At 35.4% G+C, this 19,807-nt stretch overlaps 3 protein-coding genes across 3 annotated transcripts; all 3 read left to right on the forward strand.

The window, feature by feature from the left end:
* The first annotated feature begins 7 nt into the window (after positions 1-7).
* LOC120175205 (transportin MOS14-like) lies at positions 8-12,404 on the forward strand. Its single transcript, XM_039181881.1, has 9 exons — positions 8-30; positions 1,233-1,351; positions 1,485-1,612; positions 2,568-2,643; positions 2,818-2,938; positions 3,004-3,103; positions 4,075-4,156; positions 11,480-11,596; positions 12,353-12,404. Exons 1-8 carry the CDS (start codon positions 8-10, stop codon positions 11,500-11,502), a joined length of 672 nt encoding a protein of 223 aa, XP_039037812.1. The 3' UTR covers positions 11,503-11,596; positions 12,353-12,404.
* Positions 12,405-13,558: 1,154 nt separating this feature from the next.
* On the forward strand, positions 13,559-16,196 carry LOC120175245 (transportin MOS14-like). The gene is made up of 10 exons (XM_039181915.1): positions 13,559-13,605; positions 13,708-13,789; positions 13,870-13,958; positions 14,032-14,106; positions 14,202-14,256; positions 14,653-14,772; positions 14,869-14,961; positions 15,070-15,215; positions 15,408-15,585; positions 15,676-16,196. Exons 2-10 carry the CDS (start codon positions 13,709-13,711, stop codon positions 15,952-15,954), a joined length of 1,116 nt encoding a protein of 371 aa, XP_039037846.1. The 5' UTR covers positions 13,559-13,605; position 13,708; the 3' UTR covers positions 15,955-16,196.
* Positions 16,197-16,876: 680 nt separating this feature from the next.
* On the forward strand, positions 16,877-19,473 carry LOC120175206 (putative deoxyribonuclease TATDN1). Its single transcript, XM_039181882.1, has 6 exons — positions 16,877-17,208; positions 17,285-17,287; positions 17,928-17,992; positions 18,220-18,263; positions 18,326-18,406; positions 19,453-19,473. The coding sequence occupies exons 1-6, from the start codon at positions 17,027-17,029 to the stop codon at positions 19,471-19,473; spliced, it is 396 nt and encodes a 131-aa protein (XP_039037813.1). The 5' UTR covers positions 16,877-17,026.
* Positions 19,474-19,807: the final 334 nt, after the last annotated feature.

Here is a 19,807-nt window from a genome sequence, read left to right on the forward strand (position 1 = left end):
AAACGATATGGTTACAGTTTCAAGAGAAAAGTAATGGCTTTGTGTGCATTTGTTTAAATTTTTATTGTTTGGTAGTATTACTTTTGAAAATTGATTTAAAAAAGTTATTTTAAAAAAGTGTATATGAAGATTGTTTGAGATTAATATTAAAAATTTATTTTTTTATTAATCTGAGATAAGTGTAAGGTAATATATGTTTCAAGATAACTCACCTCCTTTTGACATTAAATCTTCACACCTCTGACATTCTTGATGTTCGAACTCGAGTTCTTAATGAATAACAACAATTTATTTATTACGGAGCCATTCGGTTCATGCAATATTAAAAATTAGTTTGAAAAGATTAAATGTTTATTTTAGCATTTTAGACATTGTGTTGTAAATTAAAAATATATAATTTAAAGATAAAAATATAATTTTACTAAAAATGATTTTCTATCATAAAAGTTAAAAATTTGAGCTTTTGAAATTAAGTTGAAAATCATTTTTCTAGTCATAATTTTAGATAATTTTTTATGTATTGATTATTGGGTGAAAAATCACTTTTCCATTAACGTAAGCATCTAGTGCTATTAAGATATCGTTTGGTTTGGGGAATGTGAGATTCTCATGGGAATAGAATTCACATTCTCTTTTTGGTTGGCTGAGAATCTCATTCATGGTAATGTTTTATTATCAATAGTGAATTTTTTGGGGTGTATTACTGGGAATGTCATTACGTCCTTCCTTTAAGTATTGTTGGATTATCGGTGTTTTTAACTAAAATACCCTTAATTTTTTTCCAAAAATATTCTTCTTCTGTCATTAAATAATAAAAATTTTACGAAAATTAAATTATAAATTTATCCTTTAACTATTTTACATTTACAAAAAAATCTATAATTAAAATTTTATATGAAGTTCAGGGATTAAAATAAAATTTTACCCTTTTATTAAACTTTTTTATATTTTTAATTTTGTAAAAAAAATTATATAAATTTTATGAATTCAAATTTTTAAAAAAATATATATAAATATTTTTTAACTTGTTAAAAAAATAAATATATAATAAGGATAATTTGATCAAATATACATTCTAATAATCTTTTATTCCTTTAACCAAACACAGTAATCTAATATTCTTGCTAAATAAACATTCTTAATAATTCTATTCTCCAATAATCTTTTATTCACACCAATAATCTTACCTTCGATGAACTAAACGTGAATGTATGTTTCCCTGTAATTGATAGGTTAATTTCAACTTCTGTTGGTTTTAGGATCCCTGGATCTGTGCTTGCAGCTCACCCATCGGTGCTAACAGCTCTTTCTAGCTTGAACTCTGATATACTTTCAGAGGCATCTGTAAATGGTATTGCATTTTTTGAGAAAATATAATTTCTTATTAAGCTCTGCTACTAAATTGTTTTGGTAGTCAGATCTATCCTCATTGGAAGGTAGTGGTTAGGCATTAATTTCATTTATCAATTTCCCTATTCTTGCAGTTGTTTCTGAATTTATACACTACACAGCATCAAAAAGCTCTGGTGGTGTTTCTGTACAAGGGCCATTAATTCAAGTAATTGTGCCTCAGGTTATGAATCTGCAGGCACAGCTTAGAGATTCTTCAAAGGTATGGCTCTTTCCACTTCATGTATCCCCCTTCCACCCTTCACCTTTTCTCTGCGAAAAAAAAATAATCTCAAATGATAGAATGGATCTATGTGGATGTAGTAAGAAAATTCTTAATAATGATGTATCCTTTTTATTTTTTAAGTGGTTTAGGGTTCTTTTTTCTTTTATCTTTTTGGACAGGTAGGGGAAAGGTTCTGTGCCCAAAAGTTAGGTGCTGGTTGCTTATGGGTGAAGTATTCATAAACAGTGTAAATTTGTTTCTTATTTGTGAAACATGCCATGTCTTGATCTTGGAGACAGAAATACAATGTATTGGTGTAAATAAGTTGATCATTCTCACACTGTGGTGTGACTATGTCATAGTCATTCTCAGGGATGTTATATGAACCAATGATTCTCTTTTACAAACATATGGGTGGAATTTGAGATGTTTCACTTCTTAAATTAGCTGCATGTTGGGGGGAATTGGGATAAATATATCTTATATGCCTGTAGGAAACAAAAATGTGTTTAGTGCTATAACTTTTGGCCTCCTTAGTGCTTTATATAAGAGAGTGCTGTTGGCTTGATTCTTTTTCTAAAAAAAATTAGATGTTATTCCTTCTGTTTTTATGATTCTTCCAAGGGTTGCCATGTCCTTTATGATGGAAAATTATCTAACAAACAGTTGTTGCTGTTAGAGATTAACAAATGTCTCATTAGGGTATATTTGAGAAGAAAATGATATAATAGAGAAAAGCATGCATCATAATGTTTTACTCCACTGGTGGAGTTTAGAAACTCACCCGTAATGTTTGAAACAATAATACTATGTTTTGTTGTAATTTTGCTTTTGTTTCGTTCGCAAAATTTTGAAACCTTTGTTTGTTTGTGGATTCTGATTGGACCATCACTGCTTATTTAAAAAAAGTGACTATTTTAATTAATTCCTAAATTGTACTTTGTGTTTTCAGGATGAGGAAGATGTTAAAGCTATTGCTCGATTATTTGCAGACATGGGTGATTCATATGTTGAACTGATTGCAACTGGTATATAACAGTGCTATTACTATATTTCTACAACTGTTGAATACTTTCAATTTTCACCTTTTAACAGTTGATTGCTTTTGATTTATGCAAGTTGCTCTTGTTCCCATGAACAATATTGAGAATTTTGATTATGGTTTATCTTCTTCCTTATAATTGATTGATTTTCTTTTTCAGGATCCGGTGAAGCAATGATGATAGTGAATGCTTTGCTGGAAGTTGCTTCACATCCAGAATATGATATTGCTTCAATGACCTTTAATTTTTGGCACAGTCTTCAGGTTATCTTGACAAAAAGGTGAGTTCAAGTGGAACTTTGTCTAGTTTGATGAGTTATTGATTTGAGTTTTTCTTGAATACCAGGAATTCCAATATTTCATTTGGTGACGAAGCATCCATTGAAGCCGAGAGAAACCAGAGGCTTCAAGTTTTTCATCAATCATATGAGTCTCTTGTATCCTTGGTGGGTATGCTAGTTCATTATTTTGGGAATTCTGCTTTGGTAATGTCTTTAGTAAAAGGTCACAGCTAGTCCTGCCCCTATTGTAGTCAAGGATGATGGTGCCTTAAGGATGCTAAGGTCCTTTCTTTTTTCCATGGGTGCTACCTCCTGCCATTTTAGGTAGGCACCTTTATTCTAGCAGTTCCATTGATGCCCAGGCATACCTTTATCCAGGGAAGAGGTGCCCAATAGCCCTTGCCTCAGTGAAATTTCCCTTTAATATCTATCAGTTTTTATTTCGCTTATGATTCCAATTTTACAGAAATAAATACATGGATTTTCTACAAGCATAAATATGTTTACTTGTGTCTATTCTCTGGAGATGGAATTGCCTTCCCTTTTTAAGTCTAGGTTTTCCATAAAACAAAAAGGAATGATTACTGAAGTAAATTCTTCACTTGAGCAAGCACTATTTTATACACTAGTAAATGGTAAACCTAAAACTTGTGCTTCACCTTAGTGCCCTCACACATTGATGTCATCTATGGAGCATCAGTAAGTTTGGAGAAGCCCATACCCTGCTTCTCTGTAAGACAAAAACTGATATGCTAACTGTCTAATATCATATCATTCTTTAAAACTTAGCATGCGATCATTATCATAAGAATTTGTAGAATATATTATCTATTACATCCTTATTGTTCTCTGATGGATGTAGTTGGCTATTTTGAGGGGAAAGGCTAGCATGCTGTTGATGCTTGCTATTTGCTTAATTGTCCTGCAATTGTGAACAAATATTTTATGAAAATCTCTGTTTAATATGAGGTATTTATTATTGCATATCTATCTTTTCTGAAAGGGAAGCAGACCTAAAAAAATAATTCGGCGGGTGAACTTTGATTGATTGCGAAAAAATGAATGTCATGTTTGATTTTTAACATTAGATTTTCCTATCGTCTAAGACTTTGGAGTGCCATGGTTTTTCTCAACAGGTTAGCTCCAGAGTTCTATATCCCCTATCCTATCAAGATCTTTCATATGAGGATCTCAAGGAATTCAAACACACAAGATATGGTAATAATTTTACTATTTTTGTTGGATATTCTCCTTTGCTTGTGAAAAGCCTAGTTAGCTTCTGTCTCTGCCTCTCCGGTCTCTTCCTTTACCTGGATAGTGCAATGAGCCGTCTATAAGGCTCTGTTTAATTTTAGTTCACATCTGTGAGGATCTCAAGAAAATACAGTATTCAAATCAAATTTTAGATACCAAATTTTGGATGTTTATACATTGTATTGTCAGTTTCTTATGTGGTCCACTATCCGTCCTTGTTTTGCATGAACTTGTGTAGGTATTTTTCTGACCTTCACCTAATATAACCAATAGCACATGTTCTTCTAGAACATTTTTGGGCTAATGGAACTTATGTGTTGGGATGTTTAAGTGAAGCAGAGCAGATTCCTTGTTCCATCCTCCTAATGGCACTCATTATACCCTTTGCACACCTGAACTCTGATATTTTTGTAATTCCCCATTACATCACATAGTTTATGGTGACTATTTTTTATTAATTAAAAGATGAGTTCTCTAGCTGCTACTATTTCTCAATTTATGTTAAGACTTTGTGCATGCTTCCAATTAGACAGCATGAGGTTTGCTTCTAGGATTAATTTTTCTGGGCATTGTTTCTCATATAGCTGAACCACCGGGCCATTATCTAATTGTTAGACCATAGTTACATAAATCGCTCAATAGCCCACGATCTACGTATTGTATGCTGCGATCCAAAACGCGGTACGAACACGTTCGGATCGTTTCAAAATCACGATTCGGTACATCGTAGTTCTGCAGCAGGGATAAGAGGAGATGCAATCAGAAAATAAAGGGATTGGGGGTTTGAGAGAGAGAAAAATCAGAGGAGAAGAAGAGGGAGAGAGGAAACCATTCGGGGAAACCAGAAAAAAACAGTGAGTTTTTAGGGGAAAATTGAAAGACAAAAAGGAAAAACAAAAGAGAAAAAGAAACAAAAACCGAAACTTACCTTAGGTGTTGTCATCGTGGCCTCACCGGAGCTGGAAGAGCCCATCATCGTTGTAGTAGACATTGATTCTCTCAAGTTGAAGAACTTGGTCTCCTTGGTAACGACCGGTTGGATCTATGTCGTGCTCGGCACAAACAACCTCCCAAAACTTGGCTCCGATTTGATTGCCGCACTGGCCACCTTGAATGTGAAGGATCTCACGCATTTTCGATTATGGAGAGAAGAGAAACCAGAAAGGATAAATGAAGGGATTTAGAGAGAGAGAGAGAGAGATGGCAAATAAGAGATGTAAATTTGAAAATGGAAGTGGGAAGAGCCTGGTTTTTATATAAAATATATTTCATTTAGTTTTGGTCTAATTTTGATTTTAGATCCTCTATTCTACTCAAATTTAGAGATTAATCCTTTTACTTTTTGATCCCTCTAAAATTCTATTTTAGTATAAAGTAATTTTATGTTAAAACTATATTTTATTAGATTGAATTTTGTTTTTTTTATAGAAGTTGTAGGTCTCATTAAAACTCCCTTTGTATTCGTCCACATACTAAGAAGTATGTTAACGAACATAGGAAGGAAGAAAAGAGTACCTCATATTTCATTGAATAAAACGCCTCATTACATATGAAAACACGAAATACCCTCAAACGAGGATAAATGCCATTACAAAAACATAATCACCTAAAGCTCTCACCTTCTCGACCACAAAATCAAGAGTAAATCACCCTATACCTAAGATAAACCTCCATCAATAGGAAAACAACCCAACATTTAATGACATAACATACATAAAAACAACACCTAAAACCATTAAACCAAAAACATCCGCCTCTGAAAGGAACTCCACAAAAATACCAACATGTATCAAAATCACCAAAAAAATCAGCTCGATAAATTATCTTTAATGAACCAAAACCACACTTCCTTCCCTTCAATCAATGTTTCCTTGTCACTTAATTCAGAACTCTTTTCTTTGTCTTGCATTTCTTCGCCACACGATTAGTTCTTAATTTCGCAGAGATAGGGGGCACCACTGGGGTATCTTCTTTTAATTGAAATGTGTCAATAGATGAACCATGAGAAGTAATGAGACCCATCATAAGAGCATCTTCCGAGGCCCTGAGGCTAACACCATCAGAATGATCAACTGATTTATTAGCTAGATGCTCCACGATATTTAATTTTGAATGATCCACAGCCTCCATTGTGTGAAACCCTAATTTGTTACTCGGTTTCTCGTCGCTTTTGACACTCTTTATGAGTGAAACCTTTTCTAAGTGGGGACCTTCAATTTTAAACCTGGGGATGACACTGACGATCCTGACAGAGAATTCTCCAACGTTGCCCCGAGAAAACAATTCAGATCTGGAGAATCATCGACTTTCTCAGGGATCCAAGAGTTTGGTTTGAAAGAAGGCTCAACTTCATGCACCATGATTTCAAAAGAATTAGAACCGACCTTTAAACTCAAGGACTTATCAATCCTCACTTTAGTCTCTGTGAGGATTTGAAGTTTAGCACGATCAAAAGATGAAGGAAACTGAAGCTTTCATCATTGATACTAATTTGCCCCACCTAGCCGCAATGTTCTTGAAAGTACCCCAATTCCACGCGTGAAAAAAAATCCCTTCGCAAACTACCCATACTCGACGGCATTCTACCACTAGACTCTCCGACCAAGCTTCAACTCTAGAAAACCACCCTACCAGAGTCTCTGATTGTTCATTCTTAACCCTTCTCAACGTATTAGAGTCCTCGAATATCATGAGAACCACATTCCCAGCAACTCTCATTAACGAGAAACCATTGAGTCTTTTGTCTTGCATTTGGCTAGCAAGATCACCGATTTTGGTATAGTTCTTGCACCACCCCATTAGGAAATAATTCCTAAGATCAGGGAATTAGATTAGTTGACTATTTACATAAGGCAAATTCCTAGAATTAAGAAAAAAAGATATTGTTCCTTGATTCTAGGAATTCCAACACTCCCCCTCAAGCTGGTGTATAGATGTTCATCAAACCCAGCTTGCTAGTGAGATCTTCAAACATGTTCTTGTTTAGGCTCTTGGTAAACAAGTCTGCAATTTGTTGTTTAGTTGGTACATAGGTTATGCATACTTCCCCTGATTCGATCTTTTCTTTGATAAAATGGCGATCTATTTCTACATGTTTGGTACAATCATGGTGAACCGAATTGTATGCTATGCTCACTGCTGCCTGATTGTCACAGTACAGTTTCATAGGTCTGGTGTGAGGCATTTTTAATTCCCTCATTAGTCGTTGTATCTAAATTCCCTATATACCATGTGACACATCTCGATATTCAGCTTCAGCACTACTGCGGGCTACAACAGATTGTTTTTTAATTCTCCACGTCACAAGGTTACCCCACACGTAACTGCAGTAACCACTTGTAGACCTTCTATCATTCACCGAACCTGCCCAATCAGCATCTGTGTAGATGTCTACATATCGGTTATTTGTTTTCTTGAAGTATAGGCCCTTACCCGGGGTTCCCTTCAAGTATCTCAACACCCTATGGACAGCCTCTAGATGTTTCTCTCTTGGGTTATGCATATATTGGCTGATAACACTGACACTGAAAGCAATGTCAGGACGAGTGTGGGATAGATAGATAAGTTTTCCCACAATTCTTTGATATCTCCCCTTGTCTACTTCCTCTCAATCTTCATTATTTCCAAGTTTCAAATTGAATTCCATCGGGGTCTCTGCAGGTCTGCAACCTAACATACCAGTATCCTTCAGTAAATGTAGAACATATTTTCGTTGAGAGATGGAGATACCTGTTTGAGACCTTGCTACTTCCATTTCAAGGAAGTATTTTAGATTTCCCAAGTCCTTAAGCTCAAATTCAGTGCTAAGGAACTCTTTTAGGCATCTGATTTCATTCGAATCATCTCCTGTTAGAATGATATCGTCAACATAGACTATAAGGATGGAGCATTTACCTTCCTTTGAATGTTTGTAGAACATAGTATGGTCAGCTTGTCCTTGGGTATATGCCCTGCTGGTCATAGCCTTGGCAAATCGACTAAACCAAGCTCTTGGGGACTGTTTCAACCCATATAGTGATTTCTTTAATCTGCATACCTGACCTTTTTCTTCTTCGAATCCTAGTGGAAAGTTCATATACACTTCCTCGGCCAATTCACCATTTAGGAAGGCGTTTTTAACATCCAACTGAGTCAAAGGGCAATCAAGATTTGCAGCAAGTGATAGAAGAACCCGAATAGTATTAAGTTTGGCAACAGGTGCAAAGGTCTCATCATAGTCGAGCCCATATGTCTGAGTGAATCCCTTTGCCACAAGTCGAGCCTTGTGCCTGTCAATAGTTCCATCAGTTTTGAATTTGGTGGTGAAAATCCATTTGCAGCCTACTGGTTTTTTTCCTTCAGACAGATCCGAGATTTCTCATGTTCCATTGTTTTTTAGAGCATTCATTTCTTCCATTACAACATGTTTCCATTTGGGCGATTCAAGAGCTTCCTTCACATCCCTTGAAATTTTTTACATGGTCAATATTTGTCATAAAGTTTTTGTATGACTTGGATAGATTTCCATAAGACATAAACCGAGAGATAGGGTGTTGGGTGCAGGTCCTTACACCTTTTCGAATAGCAATTGGGAGATCAATAGATGGAGAATCAGGGGTTACCTCTATTGTAGAACAGTCCACGGTTGTAGATGAATTTGGCACTGCTATGTCAGTTTTAGGAGAGTAATGATGCCTTGAATAAACCCGGAGTTCAGGAGCACAGAGTTGCTGAGTTTCAGGAGCAAGCTGTGGAGCAAGTTGTTGCTGTTTCTGCAGACTAGGATCATCATTGTGCTGTTGGGAAGGGGGTTGCTGTGAGGGGACTATGAGGATGTCATTAGGTGGCTGCAGTGAGGGGACTATGAGGATGTCATTTGTATGAAAATTTTGTGGTAGATTAGGATCGGGTGGTGGAGTAATAAGGAGGGTATTGAGGTTCTCATCTTCATTGAGAATCTCTCCCTGAAGATGAGTTGCTGAAAAATATGATTCTGTTTCAAAGAAGGTTACATCTCGGGAAACAAATGTACGATGCAAAGTAGGTGAGTAACATTTGTACCCTTTTTATGTAGGGGAGTAGCCAACAAAACACAAGTATGAGCATGAGAGTCAAGTTTAGCTAGGTTGGGTTGATGGTTATGGACAAATGCTTTACACCCAAATAATTTAATCGGTAAGGTAGGAACATGGAAAAGAGGGAAAGCTTTTTGAAGGGTATTTAGAGGTGTTTGAAATTTAAGGACTTTGGACTTTGAAATTTAAGAACAGCCTCTCCCAATAGGTATTTTGGGATATTTGTGGTAAACATTAGGGCTCGAGCAACATTTAATAGGTGCCGATTTTTCCTTTCCGAAATTCCATTTTGTTGGTGTGTCTGGACAGGAGCTTTGGTGTATGATGCCTTGTTCTACAAGGTAAGGACTTAAAATCGAGTTGAAGTACTCTCTTCCATTATCGATGCAGAGCGTTTGTATGGTGGAATTGAATTGGGTTTTAATCATTGAATGAAAATTTTGGAATACTTTGGGTGTTTCGGACTTTTCTTTGAGGAGATAAACCCAACAAACTCTAGTATGGTCATCAATAAATGTTATAAACCATCTAGCCCCCGTAATATTTTTCACTCGGCTAGCCCCCCATAGATCACTGTGTATTAAGGAGAAAGGTTTGGATTGGATGTAAGATTTTAATATATAAGGAACACGAGTATATTTTGAGAGTTGGCAGATTTCACACTTTAGGGAATTTGGATTTTTATTTCGAAATAACAGTAGAAATACATACTTCATGTACAAGAAGTTTGGGTGTCCTAGCCTTTGATGCCACAGCATAATTGTGTCCTCATGTGAAGCAGATAACTCCAAACTTCCTTTCTTATTGTCTTTATTCCATATGTAGCGTCTATCATCAACCTTAGCAGTGCCAATCATCTTCCCCGATTTATGTTCCTGTTCAACACAACCACGAGCAGAAAATTCAACAAGAGCAGCATTATCCTCAATTAGTTTACTAACTGACAGTAAATTGCAGGATAAACTTGGGACATGTAAGACTTTGTCAAGAGAGAGTTTTTCAGTGAGTTGAACTGCCCCAGTCCCAGCAACAGGCGAGTATGAACCATCAACTATTCGGATACGAGATTGATTGTGACAGGGGATGTAACTGTGGAACAGGGATGAGTTACCTGTCATGTGGTCGGAGGCACCTGAATCCAGGATCCAAGCGGATTGATTAGTTGAATCCAAAGTAATATTAAAAGCAGTACCTTGAATAGCCAAGGATCCATGAGCAGTAGGTGTTTCAAGTATCTTGTGTAGGGCTTCGAGTTGAGATTTGGTTAGGCGGACATCGGAGGTATTTTCTGTAGAGGATGAAGTGTTGGATGATACAAGGGTTGAGGTTTTAGATTCGAAAAGATTTTCTGGTTGTTCTGCCATAGGAAGAAAACAACGCAAGAACAATTTCTAGAGGAAGAGCAAAATAGGATCGAATGAGTCCTACAGCTCTGATGCCATGAACAAATGTGAGAAGAAATGAAATTCTTACTTTATTGCTCTAAACGTAAATTACAATTTATAAGGAAGAACTACTCTAAGTTAGGAAATAATTCCTAAGATCAGGGAATTAGATTAGTTGACTATTTACATAAGGCAAACTCCTAGAATTAAGAGAAAAAGATATTGTTCCTTGATTCTAGGAATTCCAACACTCACAAACTTTTTGTCTGCTTTTCACTTTCATTATTTTCTTTTCATAGTTTCAATCTTGAATTATAGTGTTATGCATATTTGTGGCCATTAGTCCCAATAGATTTGAATAATCTTTGTTGCCACATGTTACTGATCTCAAAAGTTTACCGAATTTCCATGACCATCTTGTGGTCTAGCCTGATGATTTCGATTAAGTCCTAATGGCCGTGAGTGCCTTTAAATCAGGATCAGTGGACTGCTTGCAAACTTTTGATATCTGCTTTTCATTTCCATTTTCTTTAATAGTTACAATCTTGAACTATAAAAGTATGCATGTCCGTCGAGCTATTTTAGTAGCTTGATGGTTATGAACGGGGTTTTTAATGAGACCTCCCATTTTTATCAAAAAAAAACTATAGAAGTATGCATAGTTGTGGAACTTCTTCAACTTATAACAATTTGGAAGAATTAGGTGTTAGTTATGTCTTTAATTGTGCATCTTAAGTTTTAGTAGCCGCAAGAAGATTTTGGAACTCTATGTTTTTTCTCTGTTACTAATATAATCCTTTATAATGTCCCTATTGCTAAATTGATCTCTCCATTTTTGTATTACCTAGGCCGTATCTTGCTGTGGAAATGAACAGAGTGAATGGCGTCCAGCTGAGGCTGCTTTATTTTGCATTCGAGCTATATCAAGTTATGTGTCGGTTGTTGAAACAAACATAATGCCTCAGGTATGAATATATTTGGCTTCTATTATAGTTGTATTGTTTTGTTTAAATCTTATGTAAGATTATATTATCAATAAAGTTCTTAAGGCACTCTTTTCCTCCTTCCGCTGATTAAGGAACTTATCACTAAGTTCCTTTAATCAAGAAGGGGGTTTTTAGCGAGGCCTTCCATTCTTATCAAAAAAAAAAATAGTTGTATTGTTTTGTGTTGTAGTTCGGGCCAAGTTTAGGCTTTAAGTCTTTATTGGTGTTGTTATATTGGTTAACTGGTCAGCCAAATTAGAGGTTGTTGTTGTAGCTAAGATGGATTTGGCTGAGTTAGTGTCGTTGTATAGGGTTGTTTTCGGTTGTTTTTGGTTTTCTGTTTATGTTGGGGGTGGCTCTCTGGATGTATCTTATGTAATTTTTATGTTTAATGAAATCTTAAGGCACTCTTTTCCTCCTTCCGCTGATTACGAAGCTTCTCTACAAGCTCCTTTAATCAAGAAGGGGGTTTTTAACGAGGCCTTCAATTCCTATAAAAAAAACATTATTTTCCCATTTATATGCTTTCAGATAAGCATCTGCAGTATTAAGTGAGTTCACCTCAGATACCAAGTACACTTGTATGTATAATTTGTTTTTATGTTAATCGTGTAACTGTTTGAATTTTATTGTCAGTTTTTATTTGCAAGTATGTTTTGAAATCTTATGTTAATAATCCATAGAATACACATTGTTCATCCATAGAATACACATTGTTCGTGATTGGTTTTATAGGTTATGGATCTGCTTCCGAAACTGCCTCATCAGCCGCAGCTACTCCAAACGGGTAACTTATCACTTCATAATGTGTTAATTCTGCTTCCTTTCAAAGGCAGTATGTATCTTCCATGGCCCAAATGTCTGCTGTCATCTGGCCTGCCATGGAGATCACTACTATAAAGATTTCAAAGTAGCGTTTTTACTAATTTTAGATATTACAGTTATCGGAATTTATCTTCAATAATCACTAGTTATTTTTGTATGTACAAATTCAGTTTGCTTAATAATTGGAGCATTTTCTAAGTGGCTTGATGCTGCACCAAGTGGTTTCTCTAAGTTGCCTTTAGTGATTGATATTCTCACGAGTGGGATGCGTACCTCTGAAGATTCCGCTGCAGCTGCTGCTTTGGCATTTAGACACATCTGTGATGGTATAGTTTCTTTCATTAACTATTCTACTGCTTTCTTTATCTACCTTCTGAAAATTTATGGTATTCATCCCAGGACAAATGGGTGTAAAAGGGTGTTCATGCTTGTAAATTGTTATAACAAGACTGACATTCTAGGTGCTTTGTTTTACTTTCATATAGCATGTCATATATCTTTGTTTTTATATTGATTTTTGATCAAACTTAAAAAGAGGATTGTTCCTAAAATGAGAAACAATCCCTAAAAATCAGTAACTTCCTAAGAATTAGATACTAAGATTAGATCTTACTATACAAGGTAACTCCTAGGACTAAGGTAAGTATTCTGTCCTTAATCTTAGGAATTCTAACAATTTTACTAATAGAAAACACGAATGGAAAGTAAGATTTGGATTGACTGTTCCAAATCTTTTCAATTTATATTTGACGGAGATTCATGAACTTATCATGTGAGATTTTGTATAATTGAACCCCCCTCCTCCTGAGAAGAAAAAAAAGGTAAACTAAGAAAAGGAGCACAAAACATGGAGGAACCTTGCTTTCTGCATTGTACATATGCAACCTTCTCCAATAGTTCCTCATATACCCTTGGAGTTGATCAATTTTTCATATAGAACCTGCCTGAATTCATTCATAGCTGGATGGTGAAAATGTTTTGCTTTATTATTCTATTTGAAAGTTTTAACTGTGGATTTAAATTGTTCTTGTTGAATGCAGATTGCCGTAAAAAGCTTTCTACATATTGTAAAGAGCTTTTCCATATATACTATACCGCATTAATGGTGAAGGTGGTTTTAAGGGCTCTGCTGAAGATTCATTACACTTAGTTGAAGCTTTGAGGTGTGCTTCTTACTCGGCAACTTTAGGGGCTAAAACATGGATAGTGACTTATAATCTTACGTTGGTCTTGGTATATTAATGGCTGTTAAATTGTTTCCTCAACATGGTTATTACTGAACTGCCATCAGAGCCTGCTAAGGCTGCTTTGGAGGAACTATGCGCATCAGTTGTTACTCCTTTACAGGTTAGCTTGTCCCTTTCGGTTTAATGTCTTGATACTTTTTTTTTGTTTACAGTGGGCCATTTTCTATGATATGTTACCAGGCAGTTATTAACCAAGGTCCAGAAGTTTTAGATAAGAAACATGCTCGTGAATTAACAGTTCACATAGATCGATTTGCATATATCTTCCGTTAAGATCAATGCGTCCCCCCCGTCTTCCCTCATTTATTCGTTTGCTCATCACACAACTTGAACCAATTCTAGGTATGTAAATCATCCTGAAGCAGTTGCTGATTCAGTTCACAGGCTTTGGCCAATATTCAAAGCCATATTTGATCTGTGAGTATTGACCAACTTCCTAAACGTGTAGTCACCATGTCAGTGTTTATAGGTTTCCAACTTTTACCTGATTAGTTTAAATGCTTCTGACGCAGTCGTGCTTGGGACATGAGGACCATGGAGTCTCTTTGCCGTGCTTGCAAATATGCTGTGAGTCTAAGGATAAGTTGTTCAGAAAAATGGATTTTCAAAACTGATTTAGAAATCTGATTGTCAAACATTCTACTGAACATGGATAAATATTTGGCATTCTCCAATGAAATGCATGTCTATGCCTTACATCTCTGGCTGCTGGAATTGCATTAACTGATTGCAATGGTAATATTATCCGAAAGAATTTTCGTTATATACTTCTCATATAATAATTTTGCTTAATTAGTTTGTTCGATAATGGAATGTAGTACGCCTCAAACATTGTACTTAAACGAGCGGTTTACTTTGGAAAAGGAAAGAAAGGAGAAGGATATGAATTACTTGTTAGCGGTTACCTGTTTGAAAATTTTCAGCATTATTAGGCAGCTATAATGATCAAAACTTTTTTATTAGGTGAGAACTTCTGAAAGGTTTATGGGAACAGCAATTGGAGCAATGCTTGAAGAAATCCAAGGCCTGTATCAACAACAACACCAGCCGTGCTTCCTTTATCTCTCTAGTGAAGTTATAAAGGTACGCTTTTCCCTCGTCAATTTAGCTAATTTTAACTTTATATTTGTTTCGGTTAAGAATTAAGATGCTAAGAAGCCAGCTCCACTTGTGCTGTAGATATTTGGCTCTGATCCTTCTTGTGCAAGCTACCTAAAAAATATGATTGAAGTGCTCTTCAAGCACACAACGTCTCTTCTCACGAGTATTAAGGTATGGTTTTATTAAACGATGGATTTTTTCCTTTTATTTAAAATTGTCAATATGTTATTTAAAAAAAGTTTGTCAATATGTTGACTTTCATTTATCGTTTTGCTGCAGGAATTCACTACAAGACCAGACATCGCAGATGATTGTTTTCTACTGGCATCAAGATGCATTCGTTATTGTCCTCAATTATTTATCCCTTCTGCAGTATTTCCGGCTTTAATAGATTGTGCGATGACTGGGATCACAGTACAGCACAGGTATAATCTCTTTCTCGCTGCCTGTATTCATTATACGAGCTTGTTTGTCGGTTTGTCCATGTTATACATCTGTGGCTGTGCACGCACATGCGTGTACAAACACAAGCAATACATCCTTCTTGTAGGGGATCGGGTTAACTTTTCGATACATTTATCGTTTAGAATTTTATTGTCTCCATATTTTATTTGCAGAGAGGCCTCCTATTCCGTTTTAACCTTCCTGTCTGATATCTTTGATCTCGCAAAGTCTAGCAAGGGAGAACAATATTTATCTATCAGGGATAGTCTCATTATTCCGCGAGGTGCTACCATTACTAGAATATTGGTGGCCGCCCTAACAGGAGCACTGCCGAATTCTCGATTAGAAAAGGTAGTTGTTACATTGATGATTGGTAGAATAATGTAATTGCCTTAAATTATATTTCGTGATCGATTTCATGGAGTCCTTTCGCTGCTCCAGGTAGCATATGCACTTCTAGCTTTAACTCGAGCTTACGGCATGCAAGCTCTAGAATGGGCTAGGAAAAGTGTGTCATTGATCCCATTGACTGCTGTCAAGGACGTGGAGCGCTCGAGATTTTTGCAAGCATTGTCAGAGGCAACATCCGGGGCCGATGTGAATATCGTGATGCTCCCAATCGAAGAGTTATCTGATGTTTGTCGTCGTAATCGAACAGTTCAAGAGATTGTTCAGGGAGCGTTGAAGCCACTCGAGTTGAATCTTGTACCTGTACTATAGTTTGAATATTGGAGGGGGCTGTTTTGCTTGGGCCTCACATCTTGTTTATCAGGCAAACTGGATTTTACTGGAAACCGGCATTTTTTGGTTTTCATTTGTTCATTTTTGTGTCGATCGTCAATCGCCGGATTCCGACCTGTTTTTAAGGTTCGGAATCGGCATTTCCGTTTACACCGTGGAGTGAATGTGTTATTTGTTGTGTCTGTTTTTTGGTTGAAGATTTGTGGAGTTTTGAGTTGTCTTTGATGGCATTGGCTTTCTATTTTTGAGGGTGAAATTCTTGGTATACGGTGTTGGTTTGTAACGGGGAGCAATACAAGAATGAAGATGTATTGTTTTTTTCTTGGGACTTCAAAAATTCCTATATTATTTTTTATTTAAATAAATATTAGAAATTTAATCTTTAAAATATTTTAATATTATTTTTATTAAAGTAATTATTATTCTTTTCAATTAAATATATAATTTTGTTTAGTGATTTAATATTATATCTTCAAGTAAGGTCTCAAGTGTAAAAAAACCATGCATCAATTCTCCAATTACGCGTTCGACATTGAATTTAATAGTGAAAGAAATAATTCAAAGATTAATATGGAATGGACTAAAATGAGTTGTTAAATTCAAAGATTAATGTGGACATTTTAAGGACTGAGTTGAAAAATATATCAAATTCAAGGAGTAGAAGTTGTTTTATCCCTTTGATTTATTTAACTGTTGACCTTCGAACGATATCAAAGCAAAAAGATTGAAGCGGAGAAGCGAAGCAATTTCTTCCAAAGTGAGCAAGATCTCTACCATGGCGCCCATAAAGGCGATAGGCAAGTAGATCTATCTGATTACTCTTACATGTAACTCGATTCTCTTCTATATTCTCTCTTTCCATTAACAATCTCTCCATTTAAACACAGATATCGCCGTTTTCACAGGTAACTCTTTCACACATTTCATCGAATAGGTCATGCTCGATTCCTCTCCTTGGCTTCAATTAATCTTTTTTCCTTTATTTTGTGGTCTGGGTTTCTTATTCTCCGCTTGGATTATCGTTTTTTAGTTGTTGTTGTACATAGATGGCATGTTTAAAGGCATTTATAATGGCAAGCAACATCACGTTTCTGATATTGCTACTGTTTTGGGTGGAGCTTGGAATGCTGGCGTCGATCGAATTATCGTCAGTTACTCTCCCTCTTGTATTATTTTTGCATTTAACTCTGTTTATTTATTTATTATAATAATTCAGTTTCATAGGAAGCTTTAGTTTTTTTTTAGTGAACTCGTGGACCTGGATAAATCTGAGTCCAATTTTCCATTTCTTTATGGAATTACCGAATAGTATGTTAATCTTATGAGCCCGGGATGAAAGTATTTGCTTTGAAGCTTTTGAAAATAATTGACATAATAACCAAATTATTTTAATTTTTATTTTTTTAGAAGTATTTTCATTCTCGGGGATGAAAGTATTTTTTTGGAAGTATTTTTATCTTCAATGTGTTTGAATAATGACGGAGTATATGTCATTTCATCACTTTAACTGACATTATACATATCATATCATCATCTTAGATGATATAAGATGTCACATTATCATTTTGGATGATATGACATATGTCATGTCTTCACCTTAAATGACATGACACATATCATGTCATCATCACTTTTGTGCACATATCACATCATCATTTCGGGTAATATGATATATGACACATTAGTAATTTAACATATATAGAAATGTCGTGTTAACATGCTTTAACTGTTAGTAAATTAGTGGTTTTTATCCAACATGGATCATTTTGATAAAAAAATTGAAACGTTGAGAGTTAAAGTGTTCTAAAAAAAAGAATAAGAACTAAAATGATCTCATTCGAACAAACGTTGAGAATTAATTTTGACATTATACGTATAATTTTCTTGCATATATAAAATCATAATGAGTTTTAATTTTTGATATTGCTATGGATGCATAATCATGTTAATAGGTTTGTTGTTACGGGTGGTTCCCATGAGGAGTCGAAGGAAGCTCTTGCCATTGCAGAAACCGATGGTCATTTCATCGTGCTTTATTTATTGCCACATCTGCCTTGGCATTGCTGTTGCTTTAGAATGTTTTCTTTTGGTTATTGTCTGAAGTGTGGTATTCAAAGAGGCTTTATTTACGGGTGGTTCCCATGAGGAGTCGAATGTTTTCTTTATTTATTGTTAATCATGTTAATAAGAACTAAAATGTTTTCTTTGTCATGCCTTGGCATTGCTATGGTCATTTCATCACAGGGAGGCTTTTCTGCACAGTTGGTGTGCACCCGACTCTATGCAATGTTAGTTCGTTTCTTGAAATTTGTTGTCTTTGGGGCTTTTGTTTGATTTTTCTTTTATTTAGGAGTTTGAAGAGAGCGGGGATCCTGAAAAACATTTTCAAGATCTTTTGGCATTGGCTAAGGAGGGAATTCAAAGAGGAAAGGTACCTATTCTTTTAAGAGAAAGTAAAATGCCTTATAATATACGATTTTGATCAAATTTTTTTCGATTTGTCAAAATGACCAACAAAATCGCAATGCGATCTCCAGTATCGTAAATCAGTTTCCAGATTCGTAACGTAATTTAGACTATCGCATTGCGATTTTTCAAATTCGCGTTGCGATTTTAGAAAATCGCAATGCGAATATGTAAATCGTAACACGATTCTGACTATCGCAACGCGATAATATAAAATCGCAACGCGATTCTGACTATCGCAATGCGATAATACAAAATCACAATGCGATTTTTCAAATTTATGTTAGTCCAAATTCGTTGCGATAGTCCAAGTTCGCGTTGCGATTTTAGAAAATCGCAACGACTGGTGGTATTGCATTTGTTTCTTAAGAATTTTCTTTAAAAAGATAGTATCCGCGTGGACGTGTCGAAGACACGTATTACAACGACCACGACCCGAGACAAGACGGGACGAGACTGCCGCGGCGGCGGTGCGCGAGAGTCCCCCTTGTTCTCTTCTACTCAACAAGGAAGTGAGAAATCCAAGCCTTAAATACTCATTCTCAATAGTGTTTCCAATATTATGTGGGATTGAGCATTGCAAACACTTGGGAATCTTTTACACTATCGCAACACATTCTTTATTATTTCAAACTAAGATCTTACAAATGGCTTGGGAATCTTTTACACTATCGCAACACATTTTTTATTGTTTCAAACTCCACGTGAATTTAGAATAGTTAAAATGTAAACTTATTTTGGATTTTTCACTATCGCAACACTTTTTCACTATCGCAACAAAACGTTTTTCAAACGCTCGCAACACATTTTAACTATTGCAACACATTTTAACTATCACAACACATTTTTCAAAATCGCGTTGCGAATTTGAAAACTGAGTTGAAAAATTAGAGTTCGCGTTGCGATTTTGTTGGTCATTTTGACAAATCCAAAAAAAGTCGATTAAAATCGTATATTATAAGGTATTTTCGGTCACTGAGGTTATTTTATCTTCTTTTAATTGCACCTTAGACGAATAAGATTATGGTTTAGAGTTTATAATTTAGGGTTTTAAGTTAGGGGTAAGGTATAGAATGATATAATTGAGCAACTTCGAGAGTTTAATTGATGCAAAAATACGATAGGAGTGAAAATGATAAATTGGTCTACTCCAGCGTTTATCACTGAATTACCTCCACCCCTATTCATGTCAAGTGAGTTAAAGATCTCCAAACTTCGGTTATCAATTCATCCAATAACTATTAGCGATAATTGACGTAGCACGTTAAAAAATTTAAATACTACCTCTGTTTTATGGAAAATACTTTTATTACTTTTTTAAAAGTTGAAATTTTTAAACTTTAACCATTATTAATTTAAATCTTTT

The sequence above is a fragment of the Hibiscus syriacus genome, unplaced genomic scaffold (assembly GCF_006381635.1).
Source record: "Hibiscus syriacus cultivar Baekdansim isolate YM2019G1 unplaced genomic scaffold, ASM638163v2 tig00112159_pilon, whole genome shotgun sequence".
Lineage (NCBI taxonomy): Eukaryota > Viridiplantae > Streptophyta > Magnoliopsida > Malvales > Malvaceae > Hibiscus > Hibiscus syriacus.